We start from the raw sequence: 24,979 nt of genomic DNA on the forward strand, positions 1-24,979 counted from the left end.
AGTTTCATAATGACCATGGCCATAAAACAACGGATTGCAGAGTATTACAAGGTGAAGTAGAGCATTTGCTAAAGCAAGGTTATTTAACCGACTTGTTTAGAGAGAAAGACAAGCAATCTTATATGAAAAATAGACAAGAACCTCCAAAACCCCCATCTCCAAAAAGAACAGTTAACGTGATAAGCGGAGGGGAAGAAGTCAATGGTGTAACATACACAGTTGTGAAAAAGACGTCAAAATTCATTGTGACCCACGGGAAGTGAGTTCGCCAAGTTTTGGAAGAAGATAGTATAACATTTGATGATGGAGTTGCAGATGGCTTGATAATCCCTCACAATGATGCACTGGTAATATCTTTACTTATATATGATGCTAATGTAAAATGAGTTTTGATTGATCCAGGTAGCTCCGTGAATATTATTCTTCTAAGAGTGGTGAATGAAATGCAAATGGGCGACAAGATAGTACCAAAAGCACGATCCTTATCTGGATTTGATAATTCAACCGTTATTACAAAAAGGGAGATAATGCTTACCACATTTGCAGAAGGAATTATCCAGGATACGAAATTCCAAGTAATAGACACGTACATGGCTTATAATGTGATTCTTGGGAGGCCATGGATTCATGACATGGATGTTGTACCATCTACGTTACATCAAATCATTAAGTTTCCTTCACAATGGGGAACTCGGCAAATCCGCGGAGATCAACAGGTTTCTAAAAATATCAATTCAATGGTAGATTCACGCACGATGAATGAAGATACGAACAAGAATCCCGTCGAAGATGTGGTAAATCCGATCTCAGCTGAGAGTGGCTCAAGGCAAACATATGTAGATTTCAGACCTGATGTTATTCAAGAACCAGAGGAGAATGAAAACATCAAAACAACAATTGAAGAACTCGAAGCTGTTGTACTATTCGAGCAATGGACAGACCGAAAAGTTTATATTGGAGCGAAGCTGATCCAAAAAATGAGAGGTAAGTTAGTTGAATTTTTAAAAGCTAACGCAGATTGTTTTGCCTGGTCACATTCAGATATGACAGGTATACCTCCGGAGGAGATGACCCACAAACTGAATGAAGATCCCTCGTACCAACCTGTCAAGCAAAAGAAGAGGTAGCAAGGCTCTTTAAAAAATCAAGTGATTCAGGTTGAGGTACAAAAACTTTTAAAAATCGGTTCAATACGGGAGGTAAAATGTCACGACCCAATTTCACCTATAGGTCGTGATGGCGCCCAACACTATAGCTAGGCAAGCCAACTAGTGATTTAAACACATATTAAACTATTTAAAAATTTACCGAGTAATTAAACTTTTATAACTTGCAAGAATTATAACAATATAAAAAGATCTGGTAAATTAAAAAAAATATAGGAACAGAATTAAATCCAAAAATTCTAGTAGTGTGTGACAAGACCTGGTGTCATAAGTGTATGAGCATCTAGTAGATTATACAAAAATTCTAAATACTGTCTGAAATGAAATAGACAGAAAATTTTTTCAAGAAGAGGCACTAGTTGCTGCAGAACGGCTAAGAAAGGCAGCTCACCACTAAGCCTCTAGATAACGTGGGTGCGCGCTGATAGGTCCAACTATAGTACATGTCTCAGGTCCTGCACAAAAAGTGCAGCATGAGTACATAAACAACGTGTACCCAGTAAGTATCAAGCCTAATCACGAAGAGATAGTGACGAGAGGTCGACTTTGACACTCACTAAGGGTCAATAATAATAAATAAAATAAAAATAATAATATTTAAATCAACATGATTTATAGAATTAACAATAATTTTCTTTAACCAACAGAAATAATTAAATTACTTCAACTACGACAATTCCCAATTTATTTAACTTCACAAGCTATAATTAAAATATCAAGGTATCGTGTAATTATTATTATTAGGCACGATTTCTGCCGAGGTCGTACGACTCGATCCAAAGTATCGTGTACATTGCCGAGGGACGTGCGGCGCGATCCATATATGCATCTATACCGCCGAGGCATTCGGCCCGCTCCACAAGAAAGGAAGACATTTTCTTATGTACCTCCGGAATGAGGATATATATATTATAAGATTAATACAAGACGATGTACAATTTCTTTTAACAATTAATTAATTTATACAAAAATTCAAGTATATGAGATTTCAATCTTTTACTATCTTCCCTAACAACTCACAATATAGTTCAAATACATTAATTAAATAAAGAATATAATTAACACACACAATTCATGATTTGAGTCCTAAACTACCCGGACTTTAGCATAAATAGTAGCTACGCACGGACTCTTGCCACCTCGTGCATACGTAGCCCCCCACAATTAGCAACAATTATTAATTTAAATAACCTATGGTGTAAATTTTCCCTTACAAGGTTAGACAAGAGACTTACCTCGACTTGCTCCAATTTAATCCACTTATAGGCCTTTTCCTCGATTATCCAACTCTAAATGGCTCGAATATAGCCAAAATAATTCGATACAGTCACCAAAAATTATAGGAATCAATTTCATAAGAAAATACTACATTTTTAAATAAAAACCCGAAATTAACTCAAAAATCGGCCGTGGGGCCCACGTCTCGGAATCCGGCGAAAGTTACGAAATATGAACGCCCATTCAACCACGAGTCTACCCATACCAAAATTACTAAATTCCGATAATAATTCAGCCCTCAAATCATCAAATTTATCCATGAGAATTTTCAAACTTTTCCAACTTAATTCACTAATTAAATGATAAAAACAGTGATGGATTCGGGTAATTTAACCAATATTGAGTTAAGAACACTTACCCCGTTATTTTCTCTGAAAATCTCCCAAACATTGCCTCAATCCAAGCTCCAAATCGGTAAAAATGGAAAATGGGACGAAGTCCCATTTTCAGAACTTAAACTCTTTGCCTAGTCATTTGCTCTATGCGATCGCGATGAAAAATTCTCCCACAGCATAAATTAACCCTACGCGATCGCGGACTTGTCCACATGATCGCGAAGCTCAAACTCACAGGCCTACACGATCGCGAACTCATCCACACGATCGCGAAGCATAAACGCGTGACCTCCACTTCTGCTCCGCTTACTCTACGCGATCGCGACCTTCTTCACGCGTTCGCGAATAACAAACTCCCATAGCTACGCGATCACGACTCTCTTCACGCGATCGCAAAGAACAAAATCATCACTACCTCAAACAAGCCTATGCGATTGCAAACCATCTCACGCGATCGCATAGAACAAAGTCACTTCTGCCCCAAATTAGCTTACGCGATCGCGAATGAACTTATGCGATCGCATATAAGGAAACCAGAAGAAAAATACCAGCAGCTATCAGCTATTTCCCAAAGGCCAAAAATGATCCGTTAGCCGTCCGAAACTCACCCGAGTCTCTAGGGATCTCAACCAAATACACCAACAAGTACTATAACATCATACGAACTTAGTCGAAATCTCAAATCACATCAAACAACGCTAAAATCACGAATCATACTCCAATTCAAGCTTAATGAAACTTAAAATTTCCAACTTGTACATTCGATGCCGAAACCTATCAAATCAAGTCCGATAACCTCAAATTTTGCACACAAGTCATAAATGACATAACAGAGCTATGAAAAGTTTTGGAACTGGATTCCGACCCCGATATCAAAAAGTCAACTCCCCGGTCAAACTTTCAAACTTAAATTCCTGTTTTAGCCATTTCAAGCCTAATTTAACTACGGACTTTCAAATAAAATTCCGAACACGCTCCTAAGTTCAAAATCACTATACGGAGCTGTTGGAATCATCAAAATTCTATTCCGGGGTCGTTTGCACATAGGTCGATATCCAGCCAACGTGTCAACTTAAGTTTTAAACTTTGAAACTAAGTGTTCCAATCCATTCTAAAAATCTCATCGGACCCGAACTAACCACCCCGGTCAATCATATAATAATTATAAAGCATAGATTGAGCAGTAAATGGGGGAACGAGATTCTAAAAGTCAAAATGACATGTTGGGTCATTACATTCTCCACCTCTTAAACAAACGTTCGTCGTCGAACGGGTTTAAAATTGTACCTGGAGGTGCTAAATAAGTGTGGATATCTTCTCCGCATGTCTTCCTCGGCCTCTCAAATTGCTTCCTCGACTGGTTGGCCCCTCCACTGGACTTTTACCGCAGAAATCTTCTTGGCCCTCAATTGGCGAACCTGTCTATCAACAATGGCAACTGGCTCCTCTTCATAACCCAAGCTTTTATCTAGCTGAACTGTACTGAAGTCTAACACATGTGACATGTCGGCATGATACTTCCAGAGCATAGATACATGGAAAATCGGATGAACTCCTGGTAGACTGGGAGGCAAGGCAAGCTCATAAATAACCTCCCCAACCCGTCTCAACACCTCAAATGGTCCTATAAACCTTGGGCTCAACTTTTCCTTCTTCCCAAATCTCATTATTCCCTTCATTGGCGGAACCTTCAAGAGAACTTTTTCACCCACCATAAATGATAAATCACGCGCTTTCTGATCCGCGTAACTCTTCTGTTTGGATTGTGCTATACGAAGTCGCTCCTTAATCAACTTTACCTTTTCCAAGGCATCCTTCACCAAATCAGTACCATATAACTTAGCCTCAGCGAGATCAAACTATCCGATGGGCGAACGGCATCGCCGACCATATAAAGCCTCAAATGGATCCATCTCGATGCTGTATTGGTAACTGTTGTTATAAGCAAACTCGACTAATGGCAAGAAACAATCTCACTGACCTCCAAAGTCGATCACACATGCCCTAGGCATATCCTCCAAAATCTGAATTGTCCGCTCCAACTGACCGTCGGTCTGCGGATGAAAGGCTGTGCTGAGTTCTATGCGGGTCCCCAATTCACTCTGTACTGACCTCCAGAAATGTGAAGTAAACTAAGGGCCTCTATATGATATGATGGAAATTGGCACACCGTGCAACCGAACTATCTCCTGAATATATATCTGGGCCAACCTCTCTAAAGTATACGTAGTCACAACCGGAATAAAGTGTGCCGACTTGGTCAACCTGTCGACAATGACCCAAACTGCATCAAACTTCCGCAAGGTCCGCGACAACCCAACTACAAAGTCCATAGTAATGTGTTTTCATTTACACTTCGGTGTAGTCATCTGCTGAAGTAGGCCACCTGGCCTCTGGTGCTCATATTTAACTTGTTAACAATTTAGACACCTAATTATATACTCAACTATGTCATTTTTCATTCGTCGCCACTAATAATGTTTCCTCAGGTCACGATACATCTTCGTAGCACCTGAATGAATAGAATACTGAGAACTGTGTGCCTCCTCTAGGATCCTTTTTCTCAGTCCATCCACATTAGGAACATCATCCGTGCCAATAGTAACTATCTTGGCACCACCCCGTAGTACCGTTTATCGAAGAACCATTAAGTGTGGATCATCAAACTGGCGAGCCTTGATCTGCTCAAATAGTGAATACTGGGCCACAACACACGCAAGAACCCGACTGGGCTCCGAAATATCCAGCCTCACAAGTCTGTTAGCCAAGGATTGAATATCCAAGGCTAATGGTCTCTCCTCTGCTAAAATGAAAGCCAGACTACCCATACTCTCCGCCTTTCTACTCAAGGCGTCGTCAACCACATTCGCTTTGCCCGGATGATACATGATAGTAATATCATAATCTTTTAGTAACTCAGGCCATCTGCGCTGCCTCAAATTTAGGTCCCTCTACTTGAACAAATGCTACAAACTACGATGATCAGTGTAAACTTCACAAGACACCCCATAAAGATAATGCCTCCAAATCTTAAGAGTGTGAACAATTGCAGCTAACTCCAAATCATGCACCGAGTAATTCTTCTCGTGGGGTTTCAGCTGACGTGAAGCATATGCAATAACTCGGCCCTCCTGCATTAATACACAACCCAAACCAATGCGTGAAGAGTCACAATACATTGTATACATCCCCGAACCGGAAGGCAACACTAACACTGGTGTTGTAGTCAATGCTGTCTTGAGCTTCTAAAATCTCACCTCACAATCATCAGACCATCGGAACGGAGCACCCTTTTGGGTTAATTTGGTCAAAGGTGCTGCAATAGATGAAAATACCTCCACGAACCGACGATAATAACCTGGTACACCTAGGAAACTCTTGATCTCAATCGCCGAAGTGGGATGATGCCAATTCTGAACTGCCTCGATCTTTTTAGGATCAACTTTAATGCCCTTGCCTGATACAATATGCCCCCAAAATGCTACAGAATCTAGCCAAAACTCACATTTAGATAACTTAACATAAAACTTTTTTTCCCGCAGTGTCTGAAGCACCACTCTGATATGCTACTCGTGCTCTTCCTTACTACACGAGTAAATCAAAATATCGTCAATGAAGAAAATAACAAACGAATCGATATATGGCCTGAATACCCTGTTCATCAAATCCATAAATGCCTCCGGGGCGTTAGTCAAACCAAAAGACATCACCAGAAATTCATAATGACCATATCTAGTCCGAAAAGCAGTCTTCGGAACATCCAAATCCTGAATCTTCAACTGATGGTACCCCGACCTCAAGTCGATCTTAGAAAACACCCTAGCATCCTGTAACTGGTCAAATATATCATCAATACGCGGCCACGGGTACTTGTTCTTAATGGTAACTTTATTCAGTTGGCGATAGCCAATACACATTCGCATAGTTCCATCCTTTTTCTTCACAAATAATACTGGTGCACCCTAAGGTGATACACGTGGTCTGAAGAACCCTTTTGTTAATAACTCCTCAATCTGTTCTTTTAATTCCTTTAATTCTTTCGGAGCCATGCGATACGGTGGGATAAATATAGGTAGGGTATCTGGAGCCAAGTCAATACAAAAATAAATATCACGATCTGGTGGCATGCGTGGAAGATCTGAAGGAACTACATTGGAGAACTCCCGAACTACAGTCACTGAATCAATAGTCGGAGTCTCTACAGTACTATCCCAAACATAGGCTAGATAAGCCAAACAACCCTTCTCAACCATGTGTCGATCCTTTATAAACGAAATAACCTGATTAAATGCACTAACAGACGAACCCTTCCACTCCAGCCTAGGTAATCCTGGAATAGCCAAGGTAACAGTCTTGGCATGACAATCTAGGATGGCATGATATGCAAATAACCACTTCATGCCCAGGATGATTTCAAAGTCGGTCATCTCAAGCAGTAGAAGATCTGCTCTAGTTTCATAACCACAGAATGTAATAATGCAGGACCAGTAGATCCGATCCACAACAACAAAATTGCCCACAGGAGTGGACACATAAACATGAGTACTCAAGGACTCACGAGAAACACCCAGGAAATGAGCAAATAGAGATGACACATAGGAATATGTAGACCCTGGATCAAATAATACGAAGGCATCTTTGCTGCAAACAGAAATAATACCTGTAATCACTGCATCTGAGGCCTTTGTATCTGGTCTGGCCGGAAAAGCATAGAACCGGGCTGGAGCGCCAATTGGCTGGCCTCCACCTGGCTGGCCTCCACCTCTAGGACGGCCCCTACCCACCTGTCCTCCACCTCTTGGTGGTCTGAAGGCTAATAGAGCAAATGGTGCGGTAATCATAGCCTAATTACCCTGCTGCACTGGTCTACCCCGAAGCCTGGGGCAGAATCTCCGCATGTGACTGGGATCCCCGCACTCATAACAACTTTTCGATGCGATGTGCTGCTGACTAAAAGTCTGACCCTGGTGACCTGAATACCCACCGGAAGAACCCTGAATAGTTGGAGGGCGATAAGAACTCTCTGGCATAACATTGATATAAGGTCGTACTGGAGCACCTTGAAGAGACGGTGGTGCTAGATATGGGGGCATGTTGGACTGCCCTCTCACAAACTGACCTCTAACCCCAAACGGAGCACCTCTGAACTCTCCAGAATATCTAAACCGCTGATCTCTCATAACCTGCTCTTGGCTTCGCTGACGCACACCCTCAATCATCCAGGTTATCTCCATGACTAGCTCATAAGAAGTAACCATTTCAACCTTTCGGGCCATAGTGGCATGATGCCAGTATGTAAACCCGCAACAAACCTCCGCACTGTCTTCGCCTCAGCAGGGAGTATCATAAGTGCATGGCGAGATAACTCAGAGAACCTTGCCTCATAATCAGTCACTGACACCTGACCCTACTGGAGCTGCTCAAATTGAAATCGCAACTCTTCCCTCTGGGAGGGTGGAATATACATGTCCAGGAAAATACGGGTGAATCTGTCCCAAGTCATGGGAGGAGAATCTGCTGATCTGCCAAGAAGATAAGACTTCCACCATCTACGGGCTTTGCCCTCTAGATGAAAAGTAGCAAAGTCTACCCCATGAGACTCCAATATCCTCATGTTGTACAATCTGTCCCTGCACCGATCAATGAAGTCTTGGGTATCCTCATGTCGCTCACCCCAAAGACAGGAGGATGTAGTCTAGTCCATGTGTCCAATAGCTTCTGCGGCTCGGCGGTCGCAATTGGTCTGGGCTCAGGTGTAGCTGCTGCCACTGGCTGGGCTCCACCCACGAGTAGTGCACCCTGAGCCTGATATATAGCAATTGCCTGCCCATGAGCACGTGCGGTAGAGGTCTGTGCTCCCCCGCCTGCTTGAGATGTGGCTGGGTCTGTCAGAAATAAACCGGCCTGAGCCATAGTGTCCATGAACCGCAACATACGTCCTATGACCTCCTAAAATCTCGGTGCAGATGTGAAATCCACTGGATATGGTTCTGCCACGGGCACCTCACCCTGTTCCTCAATAATGGGATCTTCTGCTGGACCCATTAGTGGCATAATTGGAACCATTCGGGGACGTTCTCGTCCCCTACCACGGGCTGGAGCCCTCCCTCGGCCTCTAACAACAGGGGGAGTAGCTCTTCCCTGGTCTGGAACCTCATTAGAGCGCGTTCTCACCATCTGTGAGAGAATAAGAGAAAGATATTTAGTTCTACATCAATTGCACGATGGAAGATGAAGAAAGGTAGTTTTCTAACACCCTATAGCCTCTCGAAGATAAGTACAGACGTCTCCGTACCGATCCGCAAAACACTATTAGGCCTGCTCATAACTTGTGAGACCTATATGAACCTAGTGCTCTAATACAATTTTGTCACGATCCAATTTCACATATAGGTCGTGATGGCGCCCAACACTACAGCTAAGCAAGCCAACTAGTGATTTAAACACATATTCAACTCTTTAAAAATTAACCGAGTAATTAAACTCTTATAACTTGCAAGGATTAAGACAATATAAAAAGATCTGGTAAATTAAAAAAAAATACAGGAACAGAATTAAATCCAAAAATTCTACTAGTGTGTGTCCCAAGACCTGGTGTCACAAGTGTATGAGCATCTAGTAGATTATACCAAAATTATAAATACTGTCTGAAATGAAATAGATAGAATAAAATTTCCGGAAGAGGCACTAGTTGCTACAAAACAGCTCAAAAAGCAGCTCACCACTACGCCTCTAGATAATGCGGGTGCGCACCGATAGGTCCAACGATAACACCTGTCTCAGGTCCTGCACAAAAAGTACAGCAAGTGTAGCATGAGTACGTAAACAACGTGTACCCAGTAAGTATCAAGCATAATCTCGATGAGGTAGTGACGAGAGGTCGACTTTGACACTCACTAAGGGTCAATAATAATAATAATAATAAAAAAATTTAAATCAACATAATTTATAGAATTAACAATAATTTTCTTTAACCAGCAGAAATAATTAAATTCCTTCAAATATGACAATTCCCAATTTATTTAACTTCACAGCTTACAATTAAAATATCAAGGTATTATGTAATTATTATTATTAGGCACGATTTCTGCCGAGGTCATACAACCCGATCTAGAGTGTCGTGTACACTGCCGAGGGACATACAACGTGATCCATAGATGCATCTATACTGCCGAGGCATTCGGCCCGCTCCATAAGAAAGGAGGACATTTTCTTATATACCTCCTGAATGAGGATATATATATATTATAAGATTAATATAAGATGATGTACAATTTCTTTTAATAATTAATTAATTTAAACAAAAATTCAAGTATATGAGATTTTAATCTTTTACTATCTTCCCTAGCAATTCACAATATAGTTCAAATACATTAATTAAATAAAGAATACAATTAACACACACAATTCATGATTTGAGTCCTAAACTACCCGGACTTTAGCATAAATAGTAGCTACGCACGGACTCTCGCCACCTCGTGCATACGTAGCCCCCCACAATTAGCAACAATTATTAATTTAAATCACCTAGGTGGTAAATTCCCCCTTACAAGGTTAGACAAGAGACTTACCTCGACTTGCTCCAATATAATCCACTAGTAGGCCTTTTCCTCGATTATCCAACTCTGAATGGCTCGAATCTAGCCAAAATAATTCGATACAGTCACCTAAAATTATAGGAATCAATTTCATAAGAAAATACTATATTTTTCAATAAAAATCCGAAATTAACTCAAAAATCACCAGTGGGGTCCACATCTCGGAATCTGGCAAAAGTTATGAAATATGAACGCCCATTCAACCACGAGTCTACCCATACCAAAATTACTAAATTCCGATAACAATTCGGTCCTCAAATCATCAAATTTATCCAAAAGGGTTTTCAAACCTTTCCAACTTAATTCACTAAATGATAAAAACAGTGATGGATTCGGGTAATTTAACCAATATTGAGTTAAGAACACTTACCCCATTATTTTCTCTGAAAATCTCCCAAACATCGCCTCAATCCGAGCTCCAAATCAGTAAAAATGATCCCATTTTCAGAACTTAAACTCTTTGCCCAGTCATTTACTCTACGCAATCGCGGACTTGTCCACGCGATCGCGAAGCTTAAACTCATAGGCCTACGTGATCGCGAACTCATCCACGCAATCCCATTTTCAGAACTTAAACTCTTTGCCCAGTCATTTACTCTACACAATCGCGGACTTGTCCACGCGATCGCGAAGCTTAAACTCATAGGCCTACGCGATCGCGAACTCATCCACGCGATCGCGAAGCACAAACACATGACCTCCACTTCTGCTCCGCTTACTCTACGCGATCGCGACCTTCTTCACGCGTTCGCGAATAACAAACTCCCATAGCTACGCGATCACTGCTCTCTTCACGCGATCGCGATGAACAAAATCATTACTGCCTCAAACAAGCCTACGCGATTGCAAACCATCTCACACGATCGCATAGAACAAAGTCACCTCTGCCCCAAATTAGCTTACGCGATCACGAATGAACTTATGCAATCGCGTATAAGGAAACCAGAAAAAAAAATACTAGTAGCTATCAGCTATCTCCCAAAGGCCAAAAATGATCCGTTAGCCGTCCGAAACTCACCCCGAGTCCCTCGGGATCTCAACCAAATACACCAACAAGTCCTATAACATCATACGAACTTAGTAGAAACCTCAAATCACATCAAACAACGCTAAAACCACGAATCATACTCCAATTCAAGCTTAATGAAACTTAAAATTTCCAACTTCTACATTCGATACTGAAACCTAAATGATATAACGGAGCTATGAATATTTTCGGAACTGGATTCAGATCCCGATATCAAAAAATCAACTCCCCGGTCAAACTTTCAAACTTAAATTCCCGTTTTAGCCATTTCAAGCCTAATTTAACTACGGACTTCCAAATAAAATCCCGAATACTCTCCTAAATCCAAAATCACCATACAAAGCTGTTGGAATCATCAAAATTTTATTCCGGGGTTGTTTATACATAGGTCGACATCCAGCCAACCTTTCAACTTAAGTTTTAAACTTTGGAACTAAATGTTCCAATCCATTCTTAAAACCTCACCGGACCCGAACCAACCTTCTCGATCAGTCACATAATAATTATAAAGCATAAATTAAGCAGTAAATGAGGGAACATGATTCTGAAAGTCAAAATGACTTGTTGGGTTATTACATAAAATACCCGAACTGGTTAGCTAATACTGTGGTAGTTCCAAAAAAGAATGGAAAATGGCGAGTTTGCGTAGATTATACTGCTTTATATAAATGTTGCCTAAAAGATTCATTCCCGTTACCACATATAGATAAATTGATTGATTCTACCGCAGGTCATGAGCTGTTGAGTTTTTTAGATGCGTATTCTGGTTATAATCAAATAAAGATGGATCCCTTATATGATGAAAAAACTTCATTTATTACAGACAGGGGGACTTATTGCTATAAAGTTATGCCTTTTGGTTTGAAAAACGTTGGGGCCACGTATTAAATATTGGTGACCAAAATATTTCAAGAACACCTGGAAAAGACTATGGAAATCTATATCGATGATATGCTAGTCAAATCTGCACGAGCAGGAGATCACTTTCAACACCTTTCAAGCACCTTTAAAATTCTTCGCAAATATAATTTGAAATTAAATCCAGAAAAATGTGCCTTCGGCTTGGCTTCAGGTAAGTTTTTAGGTATTTTTTGTATCTAATAGAGGTATTGAAGTGAACCCTACACAGATCAAAGCCATTGAAGAAATTCCAGATATACTCACGAGCAAAAAAGAGGTACAAAGGCTGATAGGGAGAAAAGCAACTTTGGGAAGATTTATTTCCAAATCTTCGGAGAAAAATTTTAAATTCTTTTCAGTATTGAAAAAGCAAAATCAGTTTGAGTGGACTGATGAATGTCAACAAGCCCTTAAAAATTTAAAAGCATATTTGTCAAATCCACCCCTGCTACCTAAACCAAAGGATGGAGAGAGGCTACTCATCTATCTCGCAGTATCAGAAATGACGGTAAGTGCGATTTTAGTACGAGAAGATAAAGGTAAACAATCTCCAATTTATTATGTTAGTAAATTTTTGTTAGATGCTGAGACTCGAGATCCTCACTTAGAAAAACTTGCTTTAGTATTAGTTATGGCATCTAGAAAGTTGAGACCTTATTTTCAATGTCATCCTATTCTCTATAATAACTGCTTACGCTCTAAGAAATATACTACATAAACAAGAATTGTCAGGAAGATTAGCTAAATGGGCTATAAAACTCAGTGAATATGATATTATGTACCAACCCAGAACTTCAATAAAATCACAAAGTTTAGCAGATTTTGTAGCGGATTTTAGCACAATAATAGTTCCTGAAACAAAAAAGGAACTACAGGTATTCATCGGATATAATCCAGGTACATGGACTCTATTTACTGATGGCTCCTCGAATGTTAAAGGAGTAGGTTTAGGTATTATTTTTATCCCACCTTTGGGAGAAAGTATAAGACAAGAAATAAAATGCTATCCCATTACTAATAATGAAGCAGAGTACGAGGTTGTGATTGCAGGTTTGGAACTGGCACGAGAATTGGCTATAGAGCAAATCATAATTAAAAGTGATTCCAGTTGGTAGTTAACCAGATGCAGGGGACTTATATAGCTAGAGAGGCACGAATGCAACAATATTTGGAAAAGACACGAGAATTGATAAGACAATTTTAGATATGGAAATTGTGCAAATACCCAGAAAATAAAATGCGGAAGCAGATGCACTAGTAAATCTCGCGTCAGTTGCAGAAATAACAAATGCATAAAACGTTATCGTAATACATTTGTTTCATTCAGCACTCGACTAAGATAAAAATGAGGTAAATTTCAATAATTTAACTTGGGACTAGAGAAACGAATTTGTTAATTTTCTGCAGTATGGAACTTTACCCGAAGACAAGAAAGAGTCTCAGTTACTTCGACAAAAAGCTGCCTGTTACTTCTTAATTCGAGAAAATTTATATCAAAAAATGTTCGGAGGACTTTTAGCAAGATGTCTCGGACCTGCTCAGACAGAATATGTGATGACAAAAGTACACGAGGGACATTGTGGAAATCACGCAGGAGGAAGATCCTTGGTAAAGACTTTAATTAGAGCAGGATACTACTGACCGAAAATGGAAGAAGATGCAGAAAATTTTGTGGCAAAGTGTGATAAATGCCAACGATATGGCAATAACATCCATCGCCCAGCAGAGCTATTACATACGGTTATTTTCCCACGGTTATTTTCCCATGGCCATTCATGAAGTGGGGGATGGATATCATGGTACCATTGCCACAAGCTAAATGAAAGGTACAGTTTTTGTCAGTATTAAGAGATTATTTTTCCAAATAGGTAGAGGCAGGAGCCTTCAAACAGGTACGAGAGAAGGAAGTCATGGACTTTATTTGGCGAACCATTATATGCCGATTTGGAGTGCCAAGAGAAATCGGATGTGATAATGGTCCACAATTCATTGGCACGAAAGTCACATAATTTTTTCAGAGTTGGCAGATTAAACGAATAACTTCCTCACCTTATCACCCCGTGGCCAATGGACAAGCTGAATCAACAAATAAGGTTATTATTAATAATTTGAAGAAGAGATTAGAGGAATCAAAAGGCAAGTGGCCTGAGGTGCTACCAAGAGTATTATGGGCTTATCGAACGACAACAAAGATAGGCACGAGAGAGACTCCATTTTCACTTGTTTATGGTGCTGAAGCCTTAATTCCAGTTAAAATAGGTGAGCCAAGTACGAGATTTACACAAGCAACTGATGAATCAAATGGTGAAAAGATGAGAACGAATTTAGATTTACTCGAGGAAAAGAGAGAAGCGACTCTAATAAGAATGGTAGCTCAGAAGCAAATTATTGAGCGATACTAAAACAAGAAAGCTCATCTCAGATACTTCAAGATTTGGGACTTCGTTCTCAAAAATGGTTTTCAAACAACAAAAGCAACTGGTGCAGGAAAGTTGAGTCCAAATTGAGAAGGTCCTTACAAGATTCGAAGCATCACTGGAAAATAGGCTTATGAGTTGGAAACCATGGAAGGCAAGGTACTACCGTTGAATTGAAATGTTGTTCATTTAAAGAAGTATTACTTCTAGGCAATGGAAGTACCCACGGTCAGGTATCACTCAACTGTGATTTTATTTTGTTCTTTTAAATTATACTAATAATTTTAGATGATAGGCAAAAAGCTAGCCCATACCAAATGATGACATTAGACCCGAAAGACACGTGGAATACATAATTATTTCCGGTCTAGGTTACAGCCTTTCTGATGAAAATATAAAGGGTTAAGCAGACATCATCTAAATGTATACCTCCGAGTCCCGTATGTATTTTTCTTTTCAAGAAATGGACCAAATGGAAGGAACAATCAAGTGCTCGAGATTTTATACTTCAAAGCTCTAACACTTGGGGGACTGTATATATAAAGGCAAAGAATACTAAAAGTCAGAACTCAAGCCTGGATCAGCCCAAAAGTCAAAAGTCAAGAGCTAATCAAGAGCCAAAAAATAATCCCGAGTCAAAAACCTTTAAAGTAGCCTTGATAAGGTATAAACTCGCGGGAAATATACAAGATGGACACAAGATACATTTCAAGTTCCTACGAGTTTATAGGTTAAGAGCAATAATTAGCCACGGGTTACTAAATAAGACCCGAAATTTTGAAACATGATACAAAGAAAATAGTTATGAAAGAATTTAGATGTTGTACAAAAAGTTATTTGTATACATGAAAAGTGTTATATAAAATTTGAAAGTTCAAAGCATGAAACTTCCTCAAATTATTCATGAAACTTCCTCAAAGTATTCCTTTTTCTACTACTTTCATATATTTACACCAATATGAAGTTGAGACGTCTTCTTCATTAGTGTCATTTATAAAAGGGCCCTCTTTTATAAAAATTCATGTCTATCAAAATCACGAAATATTAAAGCATTTTAAATGCAGATTTAAAAGCCAAAGAGTAAAATAAAAACGCAACATCAAAATAAGCAAAGATTTATATATTAAACTCGGCCAAAACTAAGGTACTTGTTTGTTATCAAACCCCAAAACAAGATATATAGGGGTAAAAACTAACATCCAATCCAAAAAGAAAAAAAAACTTCCCATAAAAAAGTTTCAAATAAAACTAAGTTATGAAAAACACTAAGGGGCAGCATCCAAGGTGGCATCATCAGCAACGAGAGAAGATTCAGCTTGGGGAGTAGGGGCTTGAACACTAACTTTACCAGGAATAAGATCATCACCTTCGGGAACATCAACCTCAAGTGAGGAAAAGCTTTGACTTTGCTGAGTTTTTTCAATCGTTTCTTTAGCTTTGGCGATCTCAACATTCAGGTCGAAGCCTTCCTGGCTAGCCTTCATCAAAGTTTTGAGGCGGGTATTCAAAAAAGCCCAACTCACATCGAGTGTCAGCTTATCTTCAAGAGCTTCATAATCTTTCTTCCACTGATCAATCTCAGCCTTCAACTCTTCTTTCTCAACTTTGGAAGCATCAAAGGCAGTCTTCAAAGGGGAAAGAGAACTCTCCAAGAACTTGATCTTATCAAAAGAGGCACGGAGATCTTCTTGAGTTTGTGTAAGTGATTGAACTAACTCTCCGGCATAAGTCTCTTTCTGGCTAAGAAGTTTCTTCAGACCCCTTTATCTCTTCAGTGGCTTTCGAAAGCTGCTCAACGAATGAAGACTCAAGGATATCCTTGTCTTTGCCAACTTGACTTGAAGATGCCTTTTCAATTGCTAACTCAGCAGCAAATATCTTCGTTTGTTGCTCCAACGCATTCTTCTCTTCAACCAAAACTTCTTTGTCCAGTTGAAGACCCTCAAATTGCTCTTTCCAGTTGTCAGCTTTGGTACAGTAATCAATGACTTGTTGCTCGGTATGAACAATCCTTTTTCATAAGCTCCATGCCTATCAAATTGATCTACAAAAGAAAGGAAGGGAGTTGTGGTTAAATAAAAGAAAACAACAACAAGGAAAAGAAAAGAAGTAAAGTTAAAACTCGAACTTTCAGAGATGAATGAATAATATCATTCATCCAAGTCAATGAGCCGTGACTCTCCAATTTTGCCTTCTATACTGGACCAAGCAATGGTTCAACCATATATCAACTTGACCAGATTTTTTCAGTAAGTTCCCACTCTCAGGAACCTCAATAATAATCTTCTTCATCGCTTTATTGCTATTAGAAGGCCCAACTTCTGCATGAGAAGTAGTAGCAACTAGAATAGTAAAGAAGGTGGAAGCAGTCACAGGGGGAGCAGTAGCAGCAACTTCAGGTAAGGGAGCTTGAGAATGAACGGGTACTGACACTGGAAGAGAGGCTAGAGGCAACTCTTCAGAAACGGGACCAAAGGCTTCATTATCAAAATCATGGGTAAACAACTGATCAACAGAATCACAAGGAGGAATATTCATCTCTTCATCGGAAATCACTAATGTAGCACTTTCGGGCTCATCTAAAAGTCTCGAAGGGATTGAACTTGAAGAAGGGGTAGCTTCATCATCGGAAATAACTCGCCTCCTAACCCGACGCCTGCGCACTAAAGAACCCTCTTCCTGTTCTTCTTCACCCTCAGAGCCACGAGAACCATCAACTTTTCTTTTCGATGAAGAGCTCAAAATTCTCTTTTGAGCAAGAGATACAGAAAGTCTTGTAGAAGAAATAGACGCGGGACTGACACCACGAATAGGAAATCCTAACAAAAGAGAGAAGTTTGGTAAGAAGCTCCTAAGCCAACACAAGAGAAGAAGAGAAATTGAACAGAAAAGATACCGTGTGTTTTGACTTTTCAATCAAACCTTTGAGAAAGGTACTTCCAAGACCTTCTCTCCATAGGGGAAACTGACAATAACTTTTCTACCCAAGCACGGAAGTTAGGAATCTCCTCGAAAACTTCCATGGTTGCTGAAAAAGTTGACATGAGATTAAACGTTTCTTGTTTCAAGAAAGAAAAGAAAAGGTAAAGGAAAAACACTTACGTGCAAAATTCAACTTTTCTGGAAAGGGCATATTCTCTTCACCCACCAAAGTACTTGTGGGAGAAGCTACAAAGCGGGCATACCAGCCACAGTCTCTATCATCCTCGGGGATAACCAATACCCTCTTGCTTCTGGCCACAAGTGAAAACACCCCTTCACGAAATAATTTGAGGGAATAAAGATGAAGCAAATGATGAAAGGTGAAAGGCAGGGAAGCCAAGTTAGATAGGTAACGAAGGCATGTAACAACCCTCCAAACAATAGGACCAATTTGTCCCAGGCATACATTAAAGAAGTGACAGAATTCAATGATTACTAGGTCAATGGGTGGTCTAAATCCTAAAGTGAAAGGATATGTATAAATAAAGGAATTATCAGCCTGATATGAGGTTATTCTTTGGTTTGGATCAGGAACTAAAACTAGGAAGTCAGGTTTCCAGTTATATTCTCTTCGAACAAGAGAAATTAAACTAGTGGTAATTTGAGTAGGGTAAAGATCGGCACGATCATGAGAAGCTAAAGAAGAAACTTGATTTCTTATGGTTTCTCGATCAGATGAGAAAGAAAATTCCTATGGAACAATTTCATCAACCGTTGGTTCACGTATAGACTCATTTGATTCCCTATTTCTAGAAGAAGATCTAGGGGTTAAAGAAGCCCTAGGTTTAGAAGAAGAAGAAGTGGGAGTAGTGGTTTGAGATGAAGAACTACGAGTGGACAACAAACCTAAACTACGAAGTCTGCCTCCTCTTCTACTTCTCACAAAAGTAGATGAAGGAGCAAGTTCATCAATAATTACAACTTTGCGAGGGTCAAGAGTTGATGAAGACATGGTTGTATAAGGAATTAACAGAGAAATATGCGTCGAAAAAAGAAGGAAGAATGAAGAAGAAAAACACTGTAGAATGAAGGTTTCATAAAACCTAAGAAGTATGAAAAGTCCTAAAAAACGCTGAGAAGCCACAGAACCAATTTTCAAAAGCCACGTGGCATATGCATTAAATGAAAGTGACATACGACGCGTTAATTCTGAAGAAAGCACAATGATACTTGGGAAACGACGGCAAAGAATTCCCGCCATAAATACACACCACTTACCGAATATTCAATTGTAGAATATTCAGAGAGTCGGGGGACTATCTGTATTGGTGGTAAATAAATGATACACGTAGAATTATATTTAGCTGACAGAGCATGATACGTGGAACAATGAGGAAATGACAACTGGCATATTTCATTTAAAAGATGTATGAAGCGCAAGAGGTACGAGACAAACACCCACGAGATAATGGAGAACCAACGTTCGAACCTAAAACAATTGCTGAAGAGGCACGAGCGGAATGAATCAAGACTGGAAAGAGGGAAGATTCACGGACCTACAATTAATGAAGAAGGAGAATCAGAATCGTTACAAAATCTTCATAGACAGTTATGATTACCAATCATAACGGACAGTTAATACCATTAAAGCTCATAATGATTCCGCCATAAATAGGAGGAAACAATATATTTGTAAACTCCTATATAAGGGGGAGAATCTCATCTGTAAAGACACGTTTTGAGTACTATCGAAATATATTCACTTTCTCTTGCTTATTCAGTGCAATCAATTATTCTTTCTTTTTAGTTACTTTTTGTCAACTTTATTTTCTTTTAAGTGAGTTACTGAGGAAGTAAGAAATTATTTAGTTATCAGTAATCCGAGTTTTTCTAAAAATAGGTTTCGACTAAAGATCTTATTTTTTGGTTAAACAGTATACCACTTAAACTATAAATTATATGTGATTATGTGGCCCTTTTTCTGGTATATCCAAAGTTGAAAATTCCAGATTCCCACTTATAAATTTAAGGCAAATGTGCGGCATCGTATTCATTGTAAACTATCATTACTTAATTCTTTACAGTTTAAATACTCATCATCACTTCTAATAGAAAGGCAAAAACTCACCAACTCAGTTACACCAAGAAAAAGAAAAATGAACGAAAGAGAGGCTTGGAAAACGATGAGCAATGGATGAAGGGGACAGAAAGGAACCCACCAACCCTTAAAATTGACAAAATGATAAGAGGAACATTATCTCTTCAAAAAGAAAAAATATAAAAAAGCAAAACAAAGCAGGTTATTTAAAGGTGTGTAGACCCAACAATCTAAAAATATTCCATATCATTTAAAATAAGGATTATTTAATAAATAAAAGCGCGATCAATTATAGCACTTTCGAGAAGCATCACCACAAAAAGCGAATTTTGATATAATATATGGTTAGAAACTAGAGTTCTATGAACAGTATAATAGATTTAAGGATAAGGATGCTTGAAACAAGCCGTAGGTTTAGGAACACGTAAGGGTCGTTTTGATAATTTGGAAATAATCTTGGTTATGGCCTAAATAGGGATTGGTAATTGTGCTGCAACCCTATCTTGTATCACTTAAGTTATATGATAATGCTCCATTATTCATAGTTCCGCCTCTATTCCAGAACATTTTAAAAACAATCTAGGAATTATTTGTATTAACAATTGGGTATTAAATTTATTCTATAACTAATAACAATACATGTATAAGAACCACCGGATTAAGAGCATGTAAAATGAAAAAATATTTGTCATTTACACATTTACTTGTTTAGCTTACCATTTCCTACTTGTCTCTCATTTCTCAGGTCTGATTCTTATAATGTGTGTACTATTGATTTTAAAACAATAAAAAAATGTTTAATGTAGAATAATTACCACGTTTAGGAGCGGAATGGATATTTAAGCAGTTTGTCTCGTATTTTTGTGGACACTTTCGTATTTCAAAATTTTAATACAATATACCAAACAATTTATAACAAATTTATACTTATCAGTAAATAATAAAATAATTATTACACGATATGTTACTATTTTTATATGGTAATCCGTATATAACTTGCCCGTTAACAAAATGATCCATAACATTATTGTCTTCGCGAAAATGACACCCCGCTGAAATGGATTACTTAAGAGATTCCTCTCGTAGGTACCGTGTTGCTTTCAAGATTAACTTTATTTCATGAAACGAGATGTAAGATCAATCATGTCAATATAGAAAAATACAACCACAATGGATGAATAAATTTTTTTTTTTTTTTTTGAGTTCGAGTCTTCGTGAAAGATCCTTCAACACGTTAGATTATGCATCAAATCAAGACATACATCAAACACCCAACGACCCTTTTTACATTTCGAAAAACTTTTCTGGTGACATTCAAACCATCACATAGTCATCCAGCCGCTCATCAAGCCACAAACTTCAGTCATATGGACACTACCTGACGCATAAGTCTAAGCGCACAAGTTCTCACAATCAAAATTACCTAACTTAAGTTGCAGTCTAACCTGGCTTCAAGTTCTCCGGACTGACCCATCACCAAAACACATAATACTCATCTTGCCAAAACACATAATACTCATCTCGAACCTTGTTCAAGGAAACACAAGCAGATGAAGTAATGAAAGGCATAAAAAAAATTCTGTTATGAAGCACTTCCTCATTTAATAAGCCTTATATACACGTTTATATTAGAGGTCTCAGTACGAATATCGAACACCGAAAGATATAACAAGAAAAGAAAATAGAAAGAAATTATGGAAGACGGAGCTCTCGAGTTTGCTTTATTTCTCTTTATTGTTATTTTCTCATAGGTATCAATCAGTACTATGACGAGATTGGTAATTTGCAAGAAAACCAAAAAAAAACAAGAGAGGGACACAACATTTACATAATAATGTACGAGGAACCAGTAATTAAATAAACAAAAAATACAAAAGGCCAACAAGATTAAAAAAAACAAAGGATAAGGAAATTAAAATAGAAGGAAGCAAACATACAAACAGATTTAATTTAAGTACAATATCCAAAAAAGAAAAGATAGAAAAATTTCAAAAGAACAGAAAATACACCCTTTTCCCATCCAAACATTTTATTTACAAATTTTCTCATGCATGAAAATCTCTAAGCATTGCTCCTGAAGGAACCAAGAGCTTTAAGGGCGCCAGCTCGGAGGATGTACTGATGGTAGACGGCGGCGGCGAAAGCTCCGACGAATGGTCCGACCCAGAAGATCCAGTGCTCATCCCAAGCCTTATCCTGGTTGTAAATCACGGCTGCTCCAAAACTTCTTGCCGGGTTGATTCCGGTTCCGGTGATCGGAATGGTGGCAAGGTGGACCATGAATACAGCGAATCCGATTGGAAGTGGTGCCAATACCTTTATTGTAAATCATATAGTCAAATATTAAGGGACCTGATCATTTATTAATTTAAATAGAAATGTGATAAATGTTAAAAAATAGTTGTAATTTTTCTGAGTGATCTTATAGCATAAAAATTTCTTTAGATTATCATTTTTAAAAAAAAAATCTTCTCCACTATTTTACGCATCTGGCACCTAAAAAATAAAACAAAAAATAAGTAGAGGTTATGTTTTCTAAAGTGGTTTTAATTAGGTCACCTCCCACTTTAATTTAGTCTATAAATAATAGTGGGTTGAGACACTGGCTAATTACCACCACAAATATTTATCCATTACTCGTCTTAATCATGCTTTAGAAGTCAATGGTAGCTTTGTCTTTAGCCCACACTAACGTCTTATACATCACCTCAAAGGGGGGGGGGGGTGTATATGGATTTAGCCCATTGATTTCTAGTGATAAAGTTAGTCCTAGAGTGGTACCCCCTAGACACAAGAAAATAAAAACAAATAGACAAGTAAAAAGGAAAGGGGAAAGAAATCTAGAGTAATTTAACATATTATGACGGATACATTATTTTGCAAGTTATGAATCTCATTTTTTTCGAGATAGTTATATGTAATTATATTTAAGCGTGATTTGATAGTGTTAAATATAGTCTTCTACATTATTGGTGCATAAAATTTAAGGATAACCCAGGGAAAAAGAAATATGAAGTTTTTTAAACTCAAAAGACAAGTTGGGATTTGAGAAAGTTTTGGTAGAAAACTTACAGGGACATGGGAGTCTCTGGCACTCCTTTTAGGGTCAGTAGCAGAGAAGACAGTGTAGACCAAAACAAAGGTACCAATAATCTCAGCACCCAAACCAACACCTTTGTTGTGTCCACCTGCCATAACATTAACACCACCACCATATCTATTGAAATATGCCTTTTGGAAAGCCTTTACCAAACCCACACCACATATTGCACCTAAGCACTGTGATACCATGTATAATACTGCCCTGATCAATGATACTTTCCTTGCCAAAAATAGCCCAAATGTCACAGCAGGGTTGATGTGTCCACCTACAATTATGCACATGTAACAACTTACAAAACTTGCAAGAAATTGTAAAGACAACGGAATATTTATACTTTCAGTTTATTTTAACATGTTATAATCAGGTGTTATATTTTCGAGAGAAACAAATTATTTTTTGACCGTAAGTAATTTTTTCAAATATCTTTTAAATTATTAATTATTATGACTTATAATACTTTTATGTCTAAATACACGTTCAAAATTAAGAAATTTTAATATCAAAACCGAAAAATATCACATAAATTGGCCACAGTGGGAGTAATAAATAATTTATCTTATTCTTCAAATTACTAAATCTATTTTTTACAGACAATAACCTCTAATCCATCTTTTAAACAACCTGATAAAATTGCAAGAACGTGTATTTGAAAAAAACTTCAACAAAACAAAAAATACACCAATATTTACGTTATTAGTGTATTTTAATATGTTATAGAAGGCAATCTTCCTTATTTTTCAAATTATTAATCCCAATTTCTATAAAAAGTTGCCTGTAATTATTATTTAAATGACCAAATATTAGCATGAGTTTAATGACTATGTACAAACGTCGTAAAATTATTTACACAATTATATCATAAACATTACTAATTGTTAACATAATAAAACCAATAATAAGCATGTAACTAAAATATTTCTATTGTGTCAGTATATAACACTTAAAACCTACAAAAATCTACAAGAAATGGGGCATAAACTCACCAGAAATACCAGCAGTGCAGTAAACAAGAACAAAGATCATACCACCAAAAGCCCAAGCAATACCAAGAATACCAACGCCGCCACAGATATCGCCGCCATCTTTAGTATCCGACTGATGCTTATACCCAATCACAGTCAAAACAGTTACATAAAGAAACAACAAAGTAGCAATAAACTCAGCAATACAAGCTCTGTAAAGTGACCATTTAGTTAACTCCTCAAAATCAATAAGCGGAGTTGGTGGTGGATCAGTGTAATCCTTAGCAGAATACTCCGCCGGCTGCTCAGACACTGCCTCTACTTCTTTAGACATTACTAAGAAAAATTTAAAAAACTGTAGAAAAGAAACAGAGGAAATAGTGAGGATGAGAAGTGAGAGGGGAGTGGGAAGGTATTTATGAGAGTGAAAGGGAGAGAAGATGATGATTTGATTGATTGATTAAGAGTGGAATACAGAGTATTTTTTGGTTTTGTTTATTTCGAGTTTTAATTATTAAGACGGCCCGGCCCCTAATACAATTTATTGAGGGAATTTCTGAGCTTGCAATTGGTCCCACGGCCACCATAAACCAATTCACGCAACGGCTCTATGCTTTTTTTAGTCTCCTCATTTTCTTCTATTAAAATAGTGATTTAAAGTAGGGTTTTAATACTCTACTATCAGTAAAAATTAATTTTAGCAATATTAGTGTATTTTATTTTAATTCATGGTAACAGATAATATGCCTCATTTTTTTTATATTATTAGTTCATTTTGTTTTTACAGATACATGTAATATTCTTTCGGTGATAGATAATGCAAGAAAAAAAAAATCAGACTAAAGTTAGTTTGTTTTATCTATTGCAGATTTGCAGGTAACTTTTATACTTAACGTAAATGAATAACCTACAACAGACGTGAATTAATTAATTATAGTCGGTAAGATTATATTGGAACGTTAAAAAATCTTTTACTCAATTAAGTAATAATTTAAATCCTAAACTAGAATAAGTATATAAATAGTGTTAAATTTTTTTATATGATTAGTATTGTTTAACCAACAGCAACATTAACTGCCTTCTATTTTAATTTCTTAACTTGAAAAATTATTGTGCTATGTTTTGAGTAATTTAATTCTGTTAGAATTTTTAACGCGTTACTGGACATGAATT

General features: G+C 37.9%; 1 protein-coding gene across 1 annotated transcript; it reads right to left on the reverse strand.

Annotated features, from left to right (window-relative positions):
• Positions 1 to 21,656: 21,656 nt before the first annotated feature.
• LOC107792086 (aquaporin PIP2-7-like) lies at positions 21,657 to 24,190 on the reverse strand. The gene is made up of 3 exons (NM_001325535.1): positions 23,828 to 24,190; positions 22,814 to 23,109; positions 21,657 to 22,057 (listed from the first exon to the last, which is right to left on the reverse strand). The coding sequence occupies exons 1-3, from the start codon at positions 24,138 to 24,140 to the stop codon at positions 21,803 to 21,805; spliced, it is 864 nt and encodes a 287-aa protein (NP_001312464.1). The 5' UTR covers positions 24,141 to 24,190; the 3' UTR covers positions 21,657 to 21,802.
• Between the last annotated feature and the right edge of the window lie 789 nt (positions 24,191 to 24,979).

The sequence above is a fragment of the Nicotiana tabacum genome, chromosome 9 (genome assembly GCF_000715075.1).
Source record: "Nicotiana tabacum cultivar K326 chromosome 9, ASM71507v2, whole genome shotgun sequence".
Lineage (NCBI taxonomy): Eukaryota > Viridiplantae > Streptophyta > Magnoliopsida > Solanales > Solanaceae > Nicotiana > Nicotiana tabacum.

Bases quoted from the DNA above. Each gene is read 5' to 3' on its own strand.
- LOC107792086 (NM_001325535.1), bottom strand. From the start codon at position 24,140: ATGTCTAAAGAAGTAGAGGCAGTGTCTGAGCAGCCGGCGGAGTATTCT. The intron at 23,110-23,827 runs GTGAGTTTATGC...GCATAATTGTAG, and splicing joins CTGCACTGCTGGTATTTCTG to GTGGACACATCAACCCTGCT. The intron at 22,058-22,813 runs GTAAGTTTTCTA...TTTACAATAAAG, and splicing joins CCAGAGACTCCCATGTCCCT to GTATTGGCACCACTTCCAAT.